This window comes from Salmo salar, chromosome 20 (genome assembly GCF_965601325.2).
Source record: "Salmo salar chromosome 20, fSalSal1, whole genome shotgun sequence".
NCBI classification, from domain to species: Eukaryota; Metazoa; Chordata; class Actinopteri; order Salmoniformes; family Salmonidae; genus Salmo; species Salmo salar.
Window position 1 is genome coordinate 33,132,276 of NC_138310.1, and position 17,725 is coordinate 33,150,000.

The following is a 17,725-nucleotide window of genomic DNA, read 5'->3' on the forward strand; positions in this document are numbered from 1 at the left end:
CAATTAGGGTGAATATGTGGTCTGTCGTACGATAATTTGGTAAAAAGCCAATTTGACATTTGCTCAGTACATTGTTTTTACTGAGGAAATGTACAAGTCTGCTGTTAATGATAATGCAGAGGATTTTCCCAAGGTTACTGTTGACGCATATCCCACTCTCTCTCCTTTACTAGACCCAGTGCCACTCCAGGAATGTGACCTTCTGCCTCACAGACTAGTTGCGTATATAACCAAACAAGGCCGGACCCTGACCCCCCTCCCCTGATTGGAAGGCTAAATTGAAAGCAGTCAGAATGCTCCATGTGCTTTGTAGTTTAGAGGTTTTTGGCTGTTCAAAGCCTTGATTTAATTATGCTAATAAGTTTCAGGTACTGGTGCGACATTTTTACTACATGAGTTACAAGCATGTAAATGGCACAGCAAACTAGTACCAGAAGTTTTATTCCGACAATATTTTGGGTTCAAGAAGTACACATGAAGACATGTTGGTGTCTGCCTTGCTTTAAGCCTTGAGATTATCCTCTACACCAGTAGAGACAAGCACACCTGATTCAACTTGTCAACGGCCCTGAATGAGTTGTATCATGTACAACAAATGTGCTGTTGGCGGTACTCAAGGACCGGAGTAGGGAACCACTGCTCTACACTTTATGAACGCTAAGTCTACCAATATGGTCGTGGCTTGGCCAGAGGTGCAGTGAGGGACCGGCTCTGCCATCTGCCAACCTGCCAGCAGCACAGAGACTGGCAGTGAGTGGATTCACAGTGACAGCAGCTTATGTGTACCAGGCGCTCTGTAGGTATACCTGTCACATCAGTCATGGTAACCCTGTCATGGTAACCCCATTGCATGCACCATTTCTACCCATCCAGAAGGTCTGGGACTGGGGCTGGTGTGGGTCTGGGTGACAGAGAGCAAGTTATGCACTGCTTTTGGCCAGCAGCAGACCCAGGGCCTCTTGACTTTGCACATGAAGTCATTACAGCAGGGCAGAGTGGCAGAAGTGAGGTCTGGAATGCGGACTGTCTCACACTCTGTGTCTGAGTGCAGCTTTGGAAATGATTATTGCCAGAGAAGGAATGTGTCAGAGAATAAGAGCTACTACTGTTGTCTTTCTCTCCCAGTGCCTCATTTAACCAGACCTGGGCAGTCTGGGGGCTCCAAAACCGACACACACAATCAGAGAACGAAAGGGAGGAGAGAGGGGAGGAGGAGTGAGAAACAGTTTGTGAAATTGAGGAGGGAAAAGGGATTTGTTGGGAAGTGTTGATTGCATTGGTATGTTCAGGGGAATTGCGCCAGCGGGAATGGCGGACGTTTTACACTATTTTGTGTATTTTTTAAATAGTTTTTTATTTTTTGGTACATAATGTTTCCGCCATCGTTTCCTACAGTGCGTTCGGAATGTATTCAGCCCCCTTGACTTTTTCTACATTTTGTTACGTTACAGCCTTTTCCCACTCATCAATCTACATGATACCCCATAATGACAAAGCAAAAACAGTTTTTTAGACATTTTTGCAAATGTATTAAAAATAAAAAACATTTATTTTTTAACACATTTACATAAGTATTCAGACCCTTTACTCAGTACTTTGTTGAAGTACATTTGGCAGCGATTACAGCCTTGAGTCTTGGGTATGACGCTACAAGCTTGGCACACCTGTATTTGGGCAGTTTCTCCCATTCTTCTCTGCAGATCCTCTCAATCTCAACGGGACATTAAGAACTGTAATATACTCTGCTTCTCAGAGTCATGGCTGAACAAGGACATAGATAATATACATCTAGCTGGTTTTTCTATGCATCGGCAGGACAGAACAGCAGAGTCCGGTAAGATCTGGGAGTGGTGTGTCTCTTTTATTAACAACACTGGTGAGCGATCTCTAATATTAAGGAAGTCTTGAGGTTCTGCTCACCTGAGTTAGAATACCTCATGATAAGCTGTATACCATACTATTTACCTAGGCCATTTTCAGCTGTTTATTTACCACCACATGCTGGCAGTAAGACTGCACTCAACGAGCTGGATACGGCCATAAGCAAACAAGACAATGCTCATTGAGGCGGTGCTCCTAGTGGCCGGTGATTTTAATGCAGGAAAACTGAAATCTGTTTTTACCTCATCTCTACCAGCATGTAACCTGTGCAACTAGAGGGGGAAAAGACTCTAGATCACCTCAAGTCCACGCACAGAGACGGTATACAAAGCTCTCCCCCACCTTCCATTTGGCAAATCGGACCATAACTCAATCTTCCTGATTCCGGCTTACAAACAAACACTCAATATGGAAGTGTTCCGATGAAACGGATGCTAAGCTACAGGACTGTTTGGCTAGTACAGACTGGAATATGTTCTGGGATTCATCTGATGGCATTGAGGAGTTTACCACATCAGTCACCGGCTTCATTAATACGTTAATTGATAACGTTGTCCCCACAGTGACCATACGTACATATCCCAACCAGAAGCTAAGGATTACAGGCAACATCTGCACTGGCCTAAAGGCTAGAGCTGCCGCTTTCAAGTAGCAGGACACTAATCCGGATACCAGGACAACATCCTCTCCCTCAATGTGGGCAAGACAAAGGAGGTTATCGTGGATGACAGAAAATGGAGTGCCGAACACGCCCACATTCATATTGACAGGGCTGTAGTGGAGCGAGTTGAGAACTTCAAGTTCCTCTGTGTCCACATCACTAAGGACCTTTCATGGTCCAAACACACCAACATAGTTGTGAAGAGGGTACGACAATGCCTGTTTCCCCTCAGGAGGCTGAAAATATTTGGCATTGGCCCTCAGATCCTCAAAAGGTTTTACAGCTGCACCATTGAGAACATCTTGAAGGGCTGTATCACCGCTTGGGTATGGCAACTGCTCTGCATCCGACTGCAAGGCGCTACAGAGGGTAGTGCATACGGCCCAATATATCACTGGGGGTTGAACTCCCATCACTGGGGCCGATCTTCCTGCAATCCAGGACCTCTATACCAGGCGGTGTCACAGGAAGACCCTAAAATTTGGCAAAGACTCCAGACACCCAAGTCATAGACTGTTCTCTCTGCTATCACATGGCAAGCGGTACAGGAGTGCAAAGTCTGAAACCAAAAGGCACCTCAACAGTTTTTACCCCCAAGTCATAAGAATGCTCAACAGTTAATCAAATGGCTACCTGGACTGTTTACATTGACCCCCATTATGATTTAGTTATCGTAATTGTCCCTTGCACTGGGTCAATGCAAACACACTAGACACACACTCACACATACTACACTGACACTCCAACACACACACAGTCTTGTCTAACTAACCTTGTGAGGACACACAATTCAGTCCCATTCAAAATCCTATTTTCCCTAACCCATAACACTAAACCTAACCCTTACCCATAACCCGAAAACCTAAACTTAATCCTAAACCTAACCCTAGTTCCTAATCCTAAAACTAACTCTAGCTCCTAACCCTAAACCTAATTCTAACACTAATTTTAACCTTAACCCTAAACCCCCTAGAAATATCATTTGACCTTGTGGGGACTAACAAAATGTCCCCAATTGGTCCCCACAAGTACAGTTAAACACCTCCACATACACTCACACACACAAAATACACACAGACATGCATATTGACGACACACACACACACACACACTTCACATACGCTGCTGCTACTCTGTTCATGATATGTCCTGACTGCCTAGTCACTTTTACCTCTACCCACATGTACATACTGTATTACCTCAACTACCTCGTACCCCTGCACATTGACTCAGTACTGGTACTCCTTGTACATATCCTTTTTGTTGTGTTACTATTTCCTTTTTGTTTAGAAAATATTTGTCTTACTTTTTAACTCTATTTTTATTTGATTTATTTATTGAACCTTTATTTAACTAAGCAAGTCTTAAGAACAAATTGTTATTTACAATGATGGCCTACCAAAAGGAAAAAGACCTCCTGCGGGAATGGGGGCTGGGATTAAAAATAAATTAAATAAAAAATATGACAAAACACACATCACGACAAGAGAGACAACACAACACTACATTAAGAGATACCTAAGACGACAACATAGCGTGGCAGCAACACAACATGACAACAACATGGTAGCAACACAACATGGCTGCAGCACAACATGGTAGCAGCAGAAAACAGGGTACAAACATTGTTGGGCACAGACAACAGCACAAAGGTCAAGAAGGTAGAGACAACAATACATCACGCAAAGCATCCACAACTGTCATTAAGAGGGTCCATGATTAAGTCTTTGAATGAGGAGATTGAGATAAACTGTCCAGTTTGAGTGTTTGTTGCAGCTCGTTCCAGTCGCTAGCTGCAGCAAACTGAAAAGATGAGCGACCCAGGGATGTGTTGCTTTGGGGACCTTTAACCGAATGTGACTGGCAGAACAGGTGTTGTATGTGGAGGATGAGGGCTGCAGTAGATATCTCAGATAGGGGGGAGTGAGGCCTAAGAGGGTTTTATAAATAAGCAACAACCAGTGGGTCTTGTGACAGGTATACAGAGATGACCAGTTTACAGAAGAGTATAGAGTACAGTGATGTGTCCTATAAGGAGGATTGGTGGCAAATCTGATGGCCAAATGGTAAAGAACATCTAGTCGCTCGAGAGCACCCTTACCTGACGATCTATAAATGATGTCTCCAGCTCTGCATTGTTGGGAAAAGGCTCGTAAGTAAGCATTTCACTGTATAGTCCACAACTGTTTTATTCGGCGCATGTGACCAATAACATTGGATTTAATTTAATTTCTGTAAGTGCCCAAATGATTTCATTCAAGTATTGAGGTGTTTAATGAGTTTTCAGGAGGAGAAGCATTCTGAGATGGTATAGGCATCCTAAGCTGCGGTTACCCTTTTCTAGGCCTTCCAAACACTGGCAGCTTGTATGTTATTATTTCACTGAATAGGGAGAGAAAATTCCCTTTGTTGCACAAATGGAAAGACAACATATTAATCCTCCATATTGCTGAGTTGACATTTTCTTGGAAATAATTGCATACTGTTGAAAGTCATAAGATTCCGTTTTTGCAGGCTCTGCTACTGTTAGCACACACATCCTCATGTTGTGTAGCTATCAGACTGGTGCTTGTTCCAACCTCGATGATAGACATGCACACATTTACCAGAAGGAGATGGTGTCTCGAAGCTTGTCAACTGATTTAGCTAGTTCCTCTCTCTCTCTTTCGCTCTTTCCCGTTCTCTCGCTGTCTCTCTTTCTGACACCCTCTCCCTCTCACTACCCCTCTCTTCTCTCTCTCTCCCGCTCCTCCTCCTCCTTTTCTCACATCTTGAAGAGGGAAGCAGAAAACATGATTTTACCAGATGCAGCTTCATCTGAGGTGTCTGTCAGTGCGAGGCATGTTGCAGTACATTAACCTTTTCTCCATCTGTTCTGAGCCAAATACAGGCAGACAGGCAGACAGGCAAGAAAATGACTAATTGGGTTTGATTACCTGCGATGGATTATTTAGAAGTTGTTTTTAACGCGCTGCTCAGTGTTGCAGAAAGCTTAGCACCATGTCATGGGTTATATGAGAGTATTATAAAGGCTATGTTGTCGGTAAATAATTAAGTGTGTAATTTGAAGATCATAAAATGCTGGGGTGCAGACTGCAGTTTTATGTAAAATAGTCTCTCTTGAAGACTAGCTCAAGTAGTTGTTTTCCACAGAGAAGTGAACTAATATAATACTATGCACAGCTAGGGAATGCAAACCTCAGCCATTTCCCTTTCTTCTGAGGATTTGGGCCTTTTTTGTGTTAGGTCCTTTTTCCAAAGTGTAGTCAAGCCTTCACAAAGTTGTGTCCTATAAAGAAAAGTCGCCTTGCTTGAGCTTATGTCTGAGTCTTGACCAAGTACATTTACATGATTAGATTAACATTCTCCCTCACTGTGGGTCACAGTATTATAGCTGAATTCTTTCACGCCGGCAGTTTTCCCCAGTCATATCAAGTGCAGTAAGTGAAGGAAAAAGGACAAAGAGTTGGTGAGAAAGAGAGGCATAGAGGGGAGGGATGAAGAGGGAGAGAGGGTGTGTAAAAACTTGCAGTGTAGGTTGCCCTCCCCTGTTTTGGGGAAGAACGCTGTGTGTATATATATATATATATATATCTTCAATTCAAAGGGCTTTATTGATATGGGAAATATGTTTACATTGCCACAGCAAGTGAAATAAACTATCAGAAATAAACAGTAAACATTACACTTCAAATGTTATATTATGGCTATGTACAGTGTTACAATGTGCAAAAGGGAAAATAAATCAATATGGGATGTATTTATAATGGCGTTTATGCTTCATCGGTTGCCCTTTTCTTGTGGCAACAGGTCACAAATCTTGCTGCTGTGACGGCACACTGTGCTATTTCACACAGTAGATATGGGAGTTTGTCAAAATTGGATTTGTTTTCTAATTCTTTGTGGGTCTGTGTAATCTGAGGTAAATATGAGTCTGTAATATGGTCATACATTTGGTAGGTTAGGGAGTGCAGCTCAGTTTCCACCTCATTTTGTGGGCAGTGTGCACACAGCCTGTCTTCTCTTGAGAGCCAGGTCTGCCTACGGCAGTGGCGGTCCGGTCGGTGTCTTTTGAGATTAGGGAGGATTTATTTGTATTTTTATGAGCATTGCCTTATTTCTATTACAGCATATTGGATGACTGTCATTCATATTTCATTCACCCAGTTCAATGTAACATCGATAGGTTTAGGCTACTACATGATACTATAATTAAGCAATAAGGCCCGAGGGGGTGAGGTATATGGCCAATATACCACGGCTAAGGGCTGTTCTTAGGCACGACGCAACGCGGAGTGCTAGGACACAGCCCTTAGCTGTGGTATATTGGCCATATATCACAAACCCCCGAGGAGCCTTATTGCTATTATAAACTGGTTACCAACGTAATTAGAGAAGTAAAGATAAATGTTTTGTCATACCCACGGTATACGGTCTGATATACCACGGCTTTCAGCCAATCAGCATTCAGGGATTCAACCACCCAGTTTATAATTTTCCCTATACCCATCATGAAGTTGCTACAACCTAGCCTACGAATGAAAGTTTACAACGTAGATGCATAGGTTGATAGAAAAATGTGAGTAATCAAGGTGACATACAGGGACACATTCAACACCGCCTTGCACACTCTTGCCTGCTTCTAGCTGATTTAGGGTGTAATCATTAGTCCAAATTATTTTGTTCCGTTTGCTTCCGTTTATAAAATGCTCTTCAACAGAATTTGTGGAATGAATACGCCCATGATCACCCGCAAACACAGTTCACTTTCGTAGCAGCCACATACTGTACGAACAGCATGATGACTTTACTTGTTGTATAATTCCTTCTCGCATCTACGCGCTCTCCTCCTCTCACCTTTTTGCTTCGCTTGTGGACTTTAGTACACAACACAACAGATGTCCAAGTCAAACCTCCACAACATAACCGCTAACCGCTACACACAGCCTACATCGTTGTTACGATATTAGCTAACGTTATCGTCAACATAGCTACTAGAGCTAATGTTACAATTATGCAGTACAGTGTACAGCAACCAGTTTAGCAGTTACACCAGTGGGCCCCGGTAGCAATAGATTAGTAAAAACCAAAAGCTTACCTTGACTTGGAAGAGTTACACGGTTGGATAGCCATAGCCATCTCTCTAACATAGCATCCCTCTTTGTTTGATCCGGGTGTTTAAGTAGGCTAAACTAGCTAGCTGCATTCGCTAGCAAAGTAAGTGAAAAAAATACAACAAAATATAGCTCTCTCTCTCGTTCTCTTGCTTCTTGATTTTGAAGAAATGAATTTGTTCAAAACTGTTCAACTGTTGCCGTTCTCTCTTTATGTCAACTACTCACTGCATTTTATGCAGTGCTAGCTAGCTGTGCTTATGCTTTCAGTACTATATTAATTCTCTGATCCTTTGATGGACAACATATCAGTTCATGATGAAAGAGCTCCGATAGGTTGGAAAACATCCTCTGGAAGTTGTCATAATTACTGTGTAAGTCTATGGACGGGGGTGAGAACCATGAGATCCAAAGTTTTTTATTGAAGTCAATGTACCAAGAGGAGGACGGAAGCTAGCTGTCCTCTGGCTACACCATGGTGCTAACGCAGAGAGTGCTGTTGAGGCTACTGTAGACCTTTATTGCGAAACAGTGTGTTTTAATCAATTATTTGGTGACGTGAATATATTTAGTATAGTTTTATCTAAAAAGTTTAGTACAGTTTTTATTTATTCACTGAGGAGGAAGGGGAGGACACTGAGGAGGATGGTCCTCCCCTTCCTCCTCTGAGGAGCATCCACTGGCTTACGGCGGCCTTTCTCAATAGCAAGGCTATGCTCTCTGAGTCTGTACATAGTCAAAGCGTTCCTTAATTTTGGGTCAGTCATAGTGGTCAGGTATTCTGCCACTGTGTACTCTCTGTTTAGGCCCTAATAGCATTCCAATTTGCTGAGGTTTTTTGTTAATTATTTCCAATGTGTCAAGTAATTCTCTTTTTATTTTCTCATGATTTTGTTGGGTCTAATTGTGTTGCTCTCTTTGGGCTCTGTGGGGTCTGTTTGTGAACAGAGCCCCTGGACCAGCTTGCTGAGAGGACTCTTCTCTAGGTTCATCTCTCTCTAGGTGATAGCTTTGTTATGGAAGGTTTGGGAATCGCTTCCTTTTAGGTGGTTGTAGAATTGAATGGCTCTTTTCTGGATTTTGATCATTAGCGGGTATCGTTCTAATTCTGCTCTGCATGCATTATTTAGTGTTTTACGTTGTACACAGAGGATGTTTTTGCAAAATTCTGCTTGCAGAGGCTCAATTTGGTGTTCTATTTTGTGAATTCTTGGTTGGTGAGAGGACCCCAGACCTCACAACCATAAAGGGCAATGGGTTCTATAACTGATTCAAGTATTTTTTGCCAGATCCTAGTTAGGATGTTGAATTTTATGTTCCTTTTTGGTGGTGTAGAAGGCTCTCAGATTGTTCAGAGCTTTGTGGAAGTTACCTGTGGTGGTGATGTTCAAGCCGAGTTAGGTATATTTTTTGTGCTCTAGGGCAACGATGTCTAGATGGACTTTGTATTTGTTTTCCTGTCAACTGGACTTTTTTGGAACTCTCTCTCTCCCCCTTCCTTTGGTATGTTGGTGGGATGGGGAGGGGCCAGAGCAGGGCTCCCTGTATGTGTATGCTTCAGCTGCATCTGTCTGTCAGCCCCCCGCTCCCCTGTTAGGGACTTCCTTTGCATAGATGCTGCATGAGGAGGAGAGAGGGAGGGAGAGAGAGGGTTGAAGCTGCTATACACTCACAACACAGGGCAACTGCTGCCTGTCTGGGAACTATTCACACACACACCCCTCCTCCTTCCCTCTTTTCTCTTAAATCCAGGGTTTTGTTCCCCTCTCCGGGTAACTTTTGTTGAGAGAGAGAGTGTTTGTGTGCTGTTTTGCTCCCGTCCTTCACTGGATTCGTACTACCGTCTTTGGTTTGTCCATACGGCTGTAGTCTACTGTCCTGGACATTTCAGTATCTCCACTGAGCAGAGGAGAGAGCAGGCATTTTTTCTCCCCTCTCTGAGAGGACTTAAAGTGTGTGAGAGAGCGAGAGAGGGAGAGCGCAAGCGACGGTGTGGGGAAAGGATGGCTGCCTGCCTCTGAGCTGCCTCTGCGCTTACGGAAATAAGGAACTAGAGACAAAAGGGGGAAAAAATTACTTTTCAGAAAGAAGGAAATTGTTTCGCTTTTTTGGAGGTTTAACAAAGGGATTTGAACGATGCCTGCTGAAGTGAAACAGGTTAGTATTGTGATTACCCGATTATCCCGGCTCTTTCCCTCTCTCAACCTTCAGTCTCTCTCTTTTTCCTCCTCCATCTATTTCTCTCTACTTCTCCTGTGTTTTCCTTTTGTATATGGTCATTGTGCTTGATGATAGAGGGTTAATGATGTTTCATGTTTGCTATGCTTTGCTTTGTTGTCCTGGGAGGTCAAATTATACATCAGTGTTTTTGTCAGTTTCCAGCAAAACATCTTCAGTAACTGGAAATATAACCTATTTTTTGCATTCTTGTCCTTCAGGAGGAGTGTGGTGTATGCGTGTGTTTACTAGTCTCTAGTGCAGGGGTAGGCAATTACATTCAGCCGCGGTTGATTTTTGTTGGAGCGAATGGTCAGGGGGCCGGAACATAATTCGAATAATTTGCACACTGCAAACTGACCACAACTAAGCCTAAAAAGAGACTATTTGGAAATAACAATAATTTCATACCTTGATTACATTGAGACACAATCTTTATTCGTGAGAATACTTAGGAAAAGATTTTGTAAAGTAAAAATTTGGGGGGAGGAATTCCTGGTGATTAGTAAAAAAAAAAGTGTGGGGTTCTGTACTTGCTAGTCCTATATAATGATTTATTTACACTATTTGTAGCCTGTAGTGTACTCTGATAAGAGCATACAGATATCTATAGATGGAATTACTGTCTTGTAAGTATTCATCGGTATGATAAATGGTAGTCTATCCAATTTGCCACAGACTGGAAGTCTGTCAGTAACATTCTGATTTCCAGATAATACACATATCGAGTTCTGTTGATGACCCCGACAGTAGCCTTATGTAAGATCTTGGATCCCATTTAGGGTGACCAGTGGAAGTGATGTGCTGAAAGTTTCTCTGTAACGATTGGTTGTAAGAGCCAGGGCGACCACAAGACTGGATTTATAACCTCCCTGTAATGGCCAATCGAAGCTGTGGTTGCTAGAGGACAACTATTTCAGCCTTTTGTTTTTCTCAGGAGCACAGTTAGTCTACCAGAGGAATGTGCTTTTTGTGTTTTTTTTTTGTGTGATTTTTACTGTCTTTGTTGTGTGTTTGGAATTGTGTGTGTGTGTGTGTGTGTGTGCGGTGTTGGAAGTGTCTTTCTGCAAAGCATCCTACACTGTGAGAATGTGCTCTTCCTTGCTGAACTTGGCACTGCATGTATATAAAAAAAAATGTATATATTAGGATTCAGAGACAATAATCTGGCTTTGAATAAAGTAAACTGCTCATTCTCAGCCCTTCCTCCTCCTCCCAGTCCCCTCTGCAGTATATTGGGATGGATGGGGTGGAGGTTGGACTTAGAAAAGCCTGGCATGTCAACTATTGTTGTTGCTCTGATAATCTGTTTACGCCTGCCCTGAGGATGGAGGCTACTTGAAAACTGGCAACGGGTTGGAACCAAAAGAAAATCTTTGTATTTTCTTTCTATCCCTGAGTTATTTTCACCCTTGACTCTCTCGTACTATACTGCGTGTGTGTATGTGTGTATTTCCAGTAATCTTACGAGGCCTTGCTGCTCAGTGATACCTGAGAGTGTCACCAATGTGTGACCTCTCTAGGGTGCGTTCCCAAAATGTAGTGTGGATGTGCGGAATGCTGCGTGTCCCTGACCTCTGTTGCCGTTGGAGATGCCTTTCATGCTTTAGGGTGCGCTGGCATCGAGACCCGCTTCTGCCGACCTTTTCAACTTGGCTGGAAGTTCCTCAGTGAGAGAACACCTGCTGCGGGGGTGGTTGTCCCTGTCACACACACACACCTTCCCCAGGCCCTAAATGGATTGCCCAGGGGTCAGTGTTGTTGTTGGAGTCTTTCTGTTGTTTTTGTTGTCGTCTTTGAGCGATGTCTGCCTTTTTAAGGGCAAAGGGTTGAAAGGTTTCTGTAACCCCCTTTAACCTCCACACCCATCCCTTGGCTTCAGGTGGGATGTACCGTGTGAGGATCTGATATCTCAGTCTATTTCTATACCTCCAGGACATAACGTTCAGATCTGCGGTGGTCTGGTCAGGCTACACATGCTGCAGATCAGAGAGTAGACACAGAGCAGAGGCCAGGCAGGGGGAGTAGAGAGTAGAGTACTATGGCACAGATGTTCCTGTGCCCTGAACCCATCTTAAAGCAGCAGCAGTAGGGCAGCTTATGTTCATTGAATCCTATCCCAATGAAGATTACTCCCACAGCCCTCAATTCTTGCCGACGCCTCGGTCGGTCTGACCGTGTCTGAGTTAAATTTAAACTTGCCTTATTTTAAATGATCTGCAGACCAAAAGGGTGGCTCCCTAAACATTTGCTTGGTCAGAATAGCCTGTCGCTAGTACAGGTAGACCGCTCACCCTCGTGAAAAAGGGATCATGGGAGATTTCACCGTGAAGAAAAAGGGTAAAGGAACATTTTACAAAACGCAGATGGTAATCATCTTCCTCTGAGGTCTACAGGTGCAGAATCTGACTGCGTCCCACATTGGGCCCTGGTCAAAAGTAGTGCACTACTGAGGAAATAGGATGCCATTTGGGACACAATCTCAGACTTTTCCTATCATCGGCTGGGTAAGGAGAAACCACCTGAATACAGCCAGAGACTTAGCGTCTGGTGTTAAGTGTGGGCCACTGTCAGTCTGACAGCTTATGGGGGTTTCACATGTATTATTAACTAAGGCTTCCCTCCCTCCTCAGACACTGTTTGATTCCTGAGTGAAATGAAGTCATCTGACTCCCACACTCTTGCAGGGGAAGGCGATGCATACACCAACCAACCATCCCTGTATTTATCTCCATACCTCGTCTCTGTCTGTCTTCTCTGTCTGTCTGCTTAGGCTGCCTTTGTGCCTCTGTGGTGGAAGGCAGTGCTTTGAAGACATGTAGTGTATGAGGAGCGGCATTGTTTGGGACAATTGTACACAAAAATGTCAGTGACCCGAATGGACAGACAGTGAGTGGCTGGTGGAGATCGTAGATGGCGCTGAAAGGCCACTGCCTGGGGATGTTGTTTGGTCATGAGTGCTGTTGTAGTGGGCAGGAGGAAGTAGGGAGGTGAGGAGGGAACAGGGGGAGGCAGGGAGGTTGGGAGGGAGGTGAGGAGGGAACAGGGGGAGGCAGGGAGGTTGGGAGGGAGGTGAGAAGGGAACAGGGGGAGGCAGGGAGGTTGGGAGGGAGGTGAGGAGGGAACAGGGGGAGGCAGGGAGGTTGGGAGGGAGGTGAGGTGAGGAGGGAACAGGGGGAGGCAGGGAGGTTGGGAAGGAGGTGAGGAGGGAACAGGGGGAGGTAGGGAGGGGAGGAGGGAACAGGGGAAGGCTTGTGAGGATGGAACGGGGAGGCTTGGAGGTGCTGGTGACTCCAGTCCAGATGGCTTGAATGAAAATGGATCCAGCGTTGGGCACTCCTCCCATACTACCCATGTTTCCCATTCCGCTCCCACGCGTACTCGTAAAACATGACCCATGTGACATGCCGATGTTTGACATGAAACTTCTCCGCATCCTCTCCAACTCACCTCGCTTACTTTCTCTACTGGGGTTGAGTGGGTGCCAGGCCTGGGTAACCGGAGCTGGAGGTATGGGAATACCCTCCCCTCGCTCTGTGGTATAGGCATATAGAATGAACATCCTGCTGGCCTGGCCATCAGGTATCTGGGGTGTCCTGTGATGTTGCATGGGGGTCAGGGGGACATGCCGCGCGCTCCTCTCACCATACCCAGGGGGCCGCCACAGAGAGGCCACGGCTGCTCTCTCATAACCCATTTGGCAGGCTGACAAGGTGACTGATATAGCCTAGCCAGGCCTGGCCTGCTCTCCCTCTCTCCCCCTCTCCCTCTCTCCCTCGGCCACATACAGAAACATATCGCCTCTCTTTGGTTGCGTCTCAAATGGTACCTTATTCCCAACATAGTGCACTACTTTAGACCGGAGTCCTATTGGCCCTGGTCAAAAGTGGTGCACTATATAGTGAATAGGGTACCATTTGGAATGCAGACTTTTACTGCCTGCCTCTCCCTTCCTGCATCCAACTCCCGCGGCGGCTGCCTAGCTGTCATCATTGGCTGATGGAATTAGAAAGGTGAGCTAGAAAACAGGGCTGGAGATGGATGATCTCATATCTGTCTCTGTGTTAGGGGAATAAACGGTGTCGAGGAGAAAGACGTGGTGCAATAATGAGATGGTTGCTCTGTCTGTGTGTGTGCACAGTATGCATGCATAAATTCATGCAAATCCTTGCTGCATACATTACAATGTGTTTTGTGGGTTACTGCCACCTCCAATGACTTGTCAATGGGTGCTGGTGGTTGATAGTATTGTTCCTTTCTCTCTTTGGCTGTGAAAGAAATCCTTAAAATGAGGCCGCACAGGGACTGAGTCAGCTTACACACACACACACACACACACACACACACACACACACACACACACACACACACACACACACACACACACACACACACACACACACACACACACACACACACACACACACACACATTACTGGAGGCGAGTGACGGAGGAGCAGCCATTGTCCCCTGCAGTGCTTATTTACTTAGTGCGTGCCTGCTCTGGGGATAGGGCTTGCCCCGTTTCCGTGGGAATGAGAGTAGTTAGTTCCTCCTCTCCTTGCCTCAACACCATAAACACTTCAGGCAGATAACAGAGTAAACAATCCCAGAGCAGGCAGAGAGAGAGGCCCCATCATAGCCTACCTCTGTCCTGGGAGGTTGACCAGAGCAGGCAGAGAGAGAGGCCCCATCATAGCCTACCTCTGTCCTGGGAGGTTGACCAGAGCAGGCAGAGAGAGAGGCCCCATCATAGCCTACCTCTGTCCTGGGAGGTTGACCAGAGCAGGCAGAGAGAGAGGCCCCATCATAGCCTACCTCTGTCCTGGGAGGTTGACCAGAGCAGGCAGAGAGAGGCCCCATCATAGCCTACCTCTGTCCTGGGAGGTTGACCTGAGGATCCCATCCGCTTTCTATAGGCTAGACTTACTATATTTATTTCTCAACTTTCCTAATATTAAGCACATTGCTTCGCTTTACATCAGGAGTATAGCCAAAATTAACCATGGGAGAAGCGACAGGTGTATGATAATGGCCCATTCTAAATCAAAGTTAGTATATGTGAAGACAAGATTCAATTGAGAATAGCCTGATGAGTAAGAATAGTATCACTTGTTATTGAAGCCCAGTGTGTGCAGTCAAAGGCAAGAAACATTACTTTTTTTGCCACTTTTTCCTGGTCATGGTCGCATGTATCATGTAGCCTAGTCCATAGGCCTAGATGTTTTGATGAGGTTTGTATCACAACTAAAGTGACCAATAACTCCAAACGTAGCCTATTGGCCTAAGACCCCTGGAACACGGTTTGAGAGCACATAGCCTGCATAGCCTAATGAAACCCACTTCCACTAGAAATTTTCATTTGTTCTGCAAAGTCCATAATTTATGTCCAAATACGTCCGTTTTGTTGACCCATCCAGAACACTTTACAATGCCATGTGGCGTGGACGCAAATCCATAGACGAAATGTTCAAAGTTCCATTACCGTTTGTAGAAACACGTCAAACGATGTTTACAATCAATCCTTTAGGGTATTTTTTAACGTAAAATTGCGATAATTTTACAACCGGGCAATAGGTATTCATCCCAGAAGAAAAATAAAAAACAACGAAGTCACGTGCACGCGCGTCATAAGACACCTGTCCTCAGACTGGCCAGTGATTGACTGAGCCATAATTTTCTGCCCGGTAACAGGTGACGGATGAAACCAGTTCCTAAAGATTGTTGACAGCCAATGGAAAATGTTAGGAGGTGCACTGTACTTTTTCAAGGGATTCAAAAGAAAAACTACATTTCTAATTTCCCCCACTTCCTGATTCAATTTTTCTCCGTTTTTTTGCCTGCCATATGAGTTCTGTTATACTCAGACACCATTCAAACAGTTTTAGAAACTTCAGTGTTTTCTATCCAAATACTAATACTAATAATATGCATATTCTATTTTCTGGGCCAGAGTAGTAACCTGTTTAAATTGGGTACGTTTTTCATCTGGCCGGGAAAATACTGCCCCCTAGCCCCAACAGGTTTTAAGCAAATTAATCTGCTTTACTGGCATATTACAATGTTACTGTGGGAAGTGCTTCCTCCATTCGCTATTCGAGTGCAGGTTATGGATGACATTTTTTTTGTGGGCGATTCTAAATAAAATTCCACTCATATATTAGTAGGCTAAATCTAAAGACCTGATTAAATTGTGAATAGTCTGATGGGTGAGAATATTATCAAGTGCTTGTGAAATTGTGAATGAGAGACTGATGAAGTGTGAGCAGCCTGCGCAAGAAACAGAGCAGAGCTCATGCCTTTCATGCTACTTTTTTCAAATCATCATTAGACTCGCATCATGCAGCCGAGGAATGTATTAAACATCAAAACATTTAGCCTAATGTTTGTATCACAACAAAAGTTGCATAAGTAACTCTAAATTGATCCTATACAAGGACCTGTTTCAAATGATCACTTTGTTAACTGCTCAACAAAGAATATTCCCTTGGAAATCGTTTGGGAGAAATTTATTTTCTATTTTATTCAGCTATGTTCAATTGTATTCTTCTTACTATAAAATAATGGCACAAATTATAAGCAAATTTTGTCTGCAAAATGAACTAGTGTAGCCCACAGCTATATGGCATAGCCAGATCAGGGCCTAACAGCATGACTCAGAATATGTTATTCTGTTCTTCTGAAATAGGCTAACATTTTTTCATATCATATTGTTTCTTTAGGCCTGCCTACAATAAATAATGGATGTATTGTGATGGTGTAGGCTATATTAAATTGATTTATTAGACATTTTAAATGTAGATGTTCCAAAGGTCTGCATCAGTGGCTTGTAGGCTATGCGGTGGAAGGCCGAAGATACAAAATGTGTTTGTTAATTAATGGTCAATTACCGTGAGACCAGCAGTTATTTCCATGACAGTTACCAGCTGGCAAAATGTCATGACCACCACAGCTCTATGCAGAGGTAGCTTATTATAGGATTAGCAAGGAATTGAAAGATTGACTTGATGTGTGTTATTTGTCCTGAGGAGCAAATTAGCGTTGCCATTGGCCACAGCGATCGATTCAGAGCTTAAGTAGAAGTTAATTTCTCCCGGTTCTGTTCTTCCCTTTGGATGCACTCTGCATGACTAGCCTACTACTTCCTCCTACTACTTCCTCCTACTACTTCCTCCTACTACTTCCTCTAACACCAGATCTGTTAACAGTATGGCCCTTTCAACAGAACTGGGGCTTTTATGACAGTTATGTATGGGTTCTATAGAACCCTTACCTCTTTACCCCCTCCCCTCCCTCCCTCCTGCAGCTGGGGACCTTTGAGAAGGGCCCTGAGGGGGGAGGTCAAAGTCCTCATATGGCTCCCTTCAACCAGAAACATGAGGACAAATGCTTAACCCCCCCCCCCCCCCCCAGCACCAACCACCACATAGTACCGGTCAAAACATACAACATGGCCTGGTTTAGACCAGATCAGAAGTACAGAATTTTGGATCATCGATACCATGCACTTGTTGCCACTATCTGTGATGATGGCTCCCGAAGGAAGACGGTGAGTAGCGGGGCGGGGATGGACCTTCCATCCATCCTCCATCATCAGGCCATCTGTCTCCTGGCTGCTGTCTTCTGGGATGAACACTTTCCTCTGACAGCTCTTTAGCAGGGCTCTATGAGCCTGGCCTGGCACTCCAGATTAGGACAGATCCATGTAGGTGAGCACAGCGCAGTGCAGCGCAGCATCACATAAGAGAGGGCTCTCTTCTCATTTCTCTCACTGTATAAGTAAGTAGTGTTTGGAATGAGAACAGTAATATAATCTATACCATTTAGCAGACGCTTTTATCCAAAGCGACTT

General features: G+C 44.3%; 1 protein-coding gene across 24 annotated transcripts in view; it reads left to right on the plus strand.

Annotated features, from left to right (window-relative positions):
* LOC106580487 (splicing regulator ARVCF) overlaps positions 1–17,725 on the plus strand; it is a 371,259-nt gene that overhangs the window by 177,947 nt on the left and 175,587 nt on the right. For 3 of the 24 annotated variants that reach the window (XM_045703252.2, XM_045703257.2, XM_045703259.2), the window contains exon 1: positions 9,271–9,813. The exons of the other annotated variants lie outside the window; for them this stretch is intronic. In XM_045703252.2, coding sequence (XP_045559208.1) covers positions 9,793–9,813 — 21 coding nt within the window. In that variant the 5' untranslated portion in view covers positions 9,271–9,792. Of the gene's footprint in view, positions 1–9,270; positions 9,814–17,725 lie in introns of those variants that run through there. 24 annotated transcript variants of the gene reach the window in all.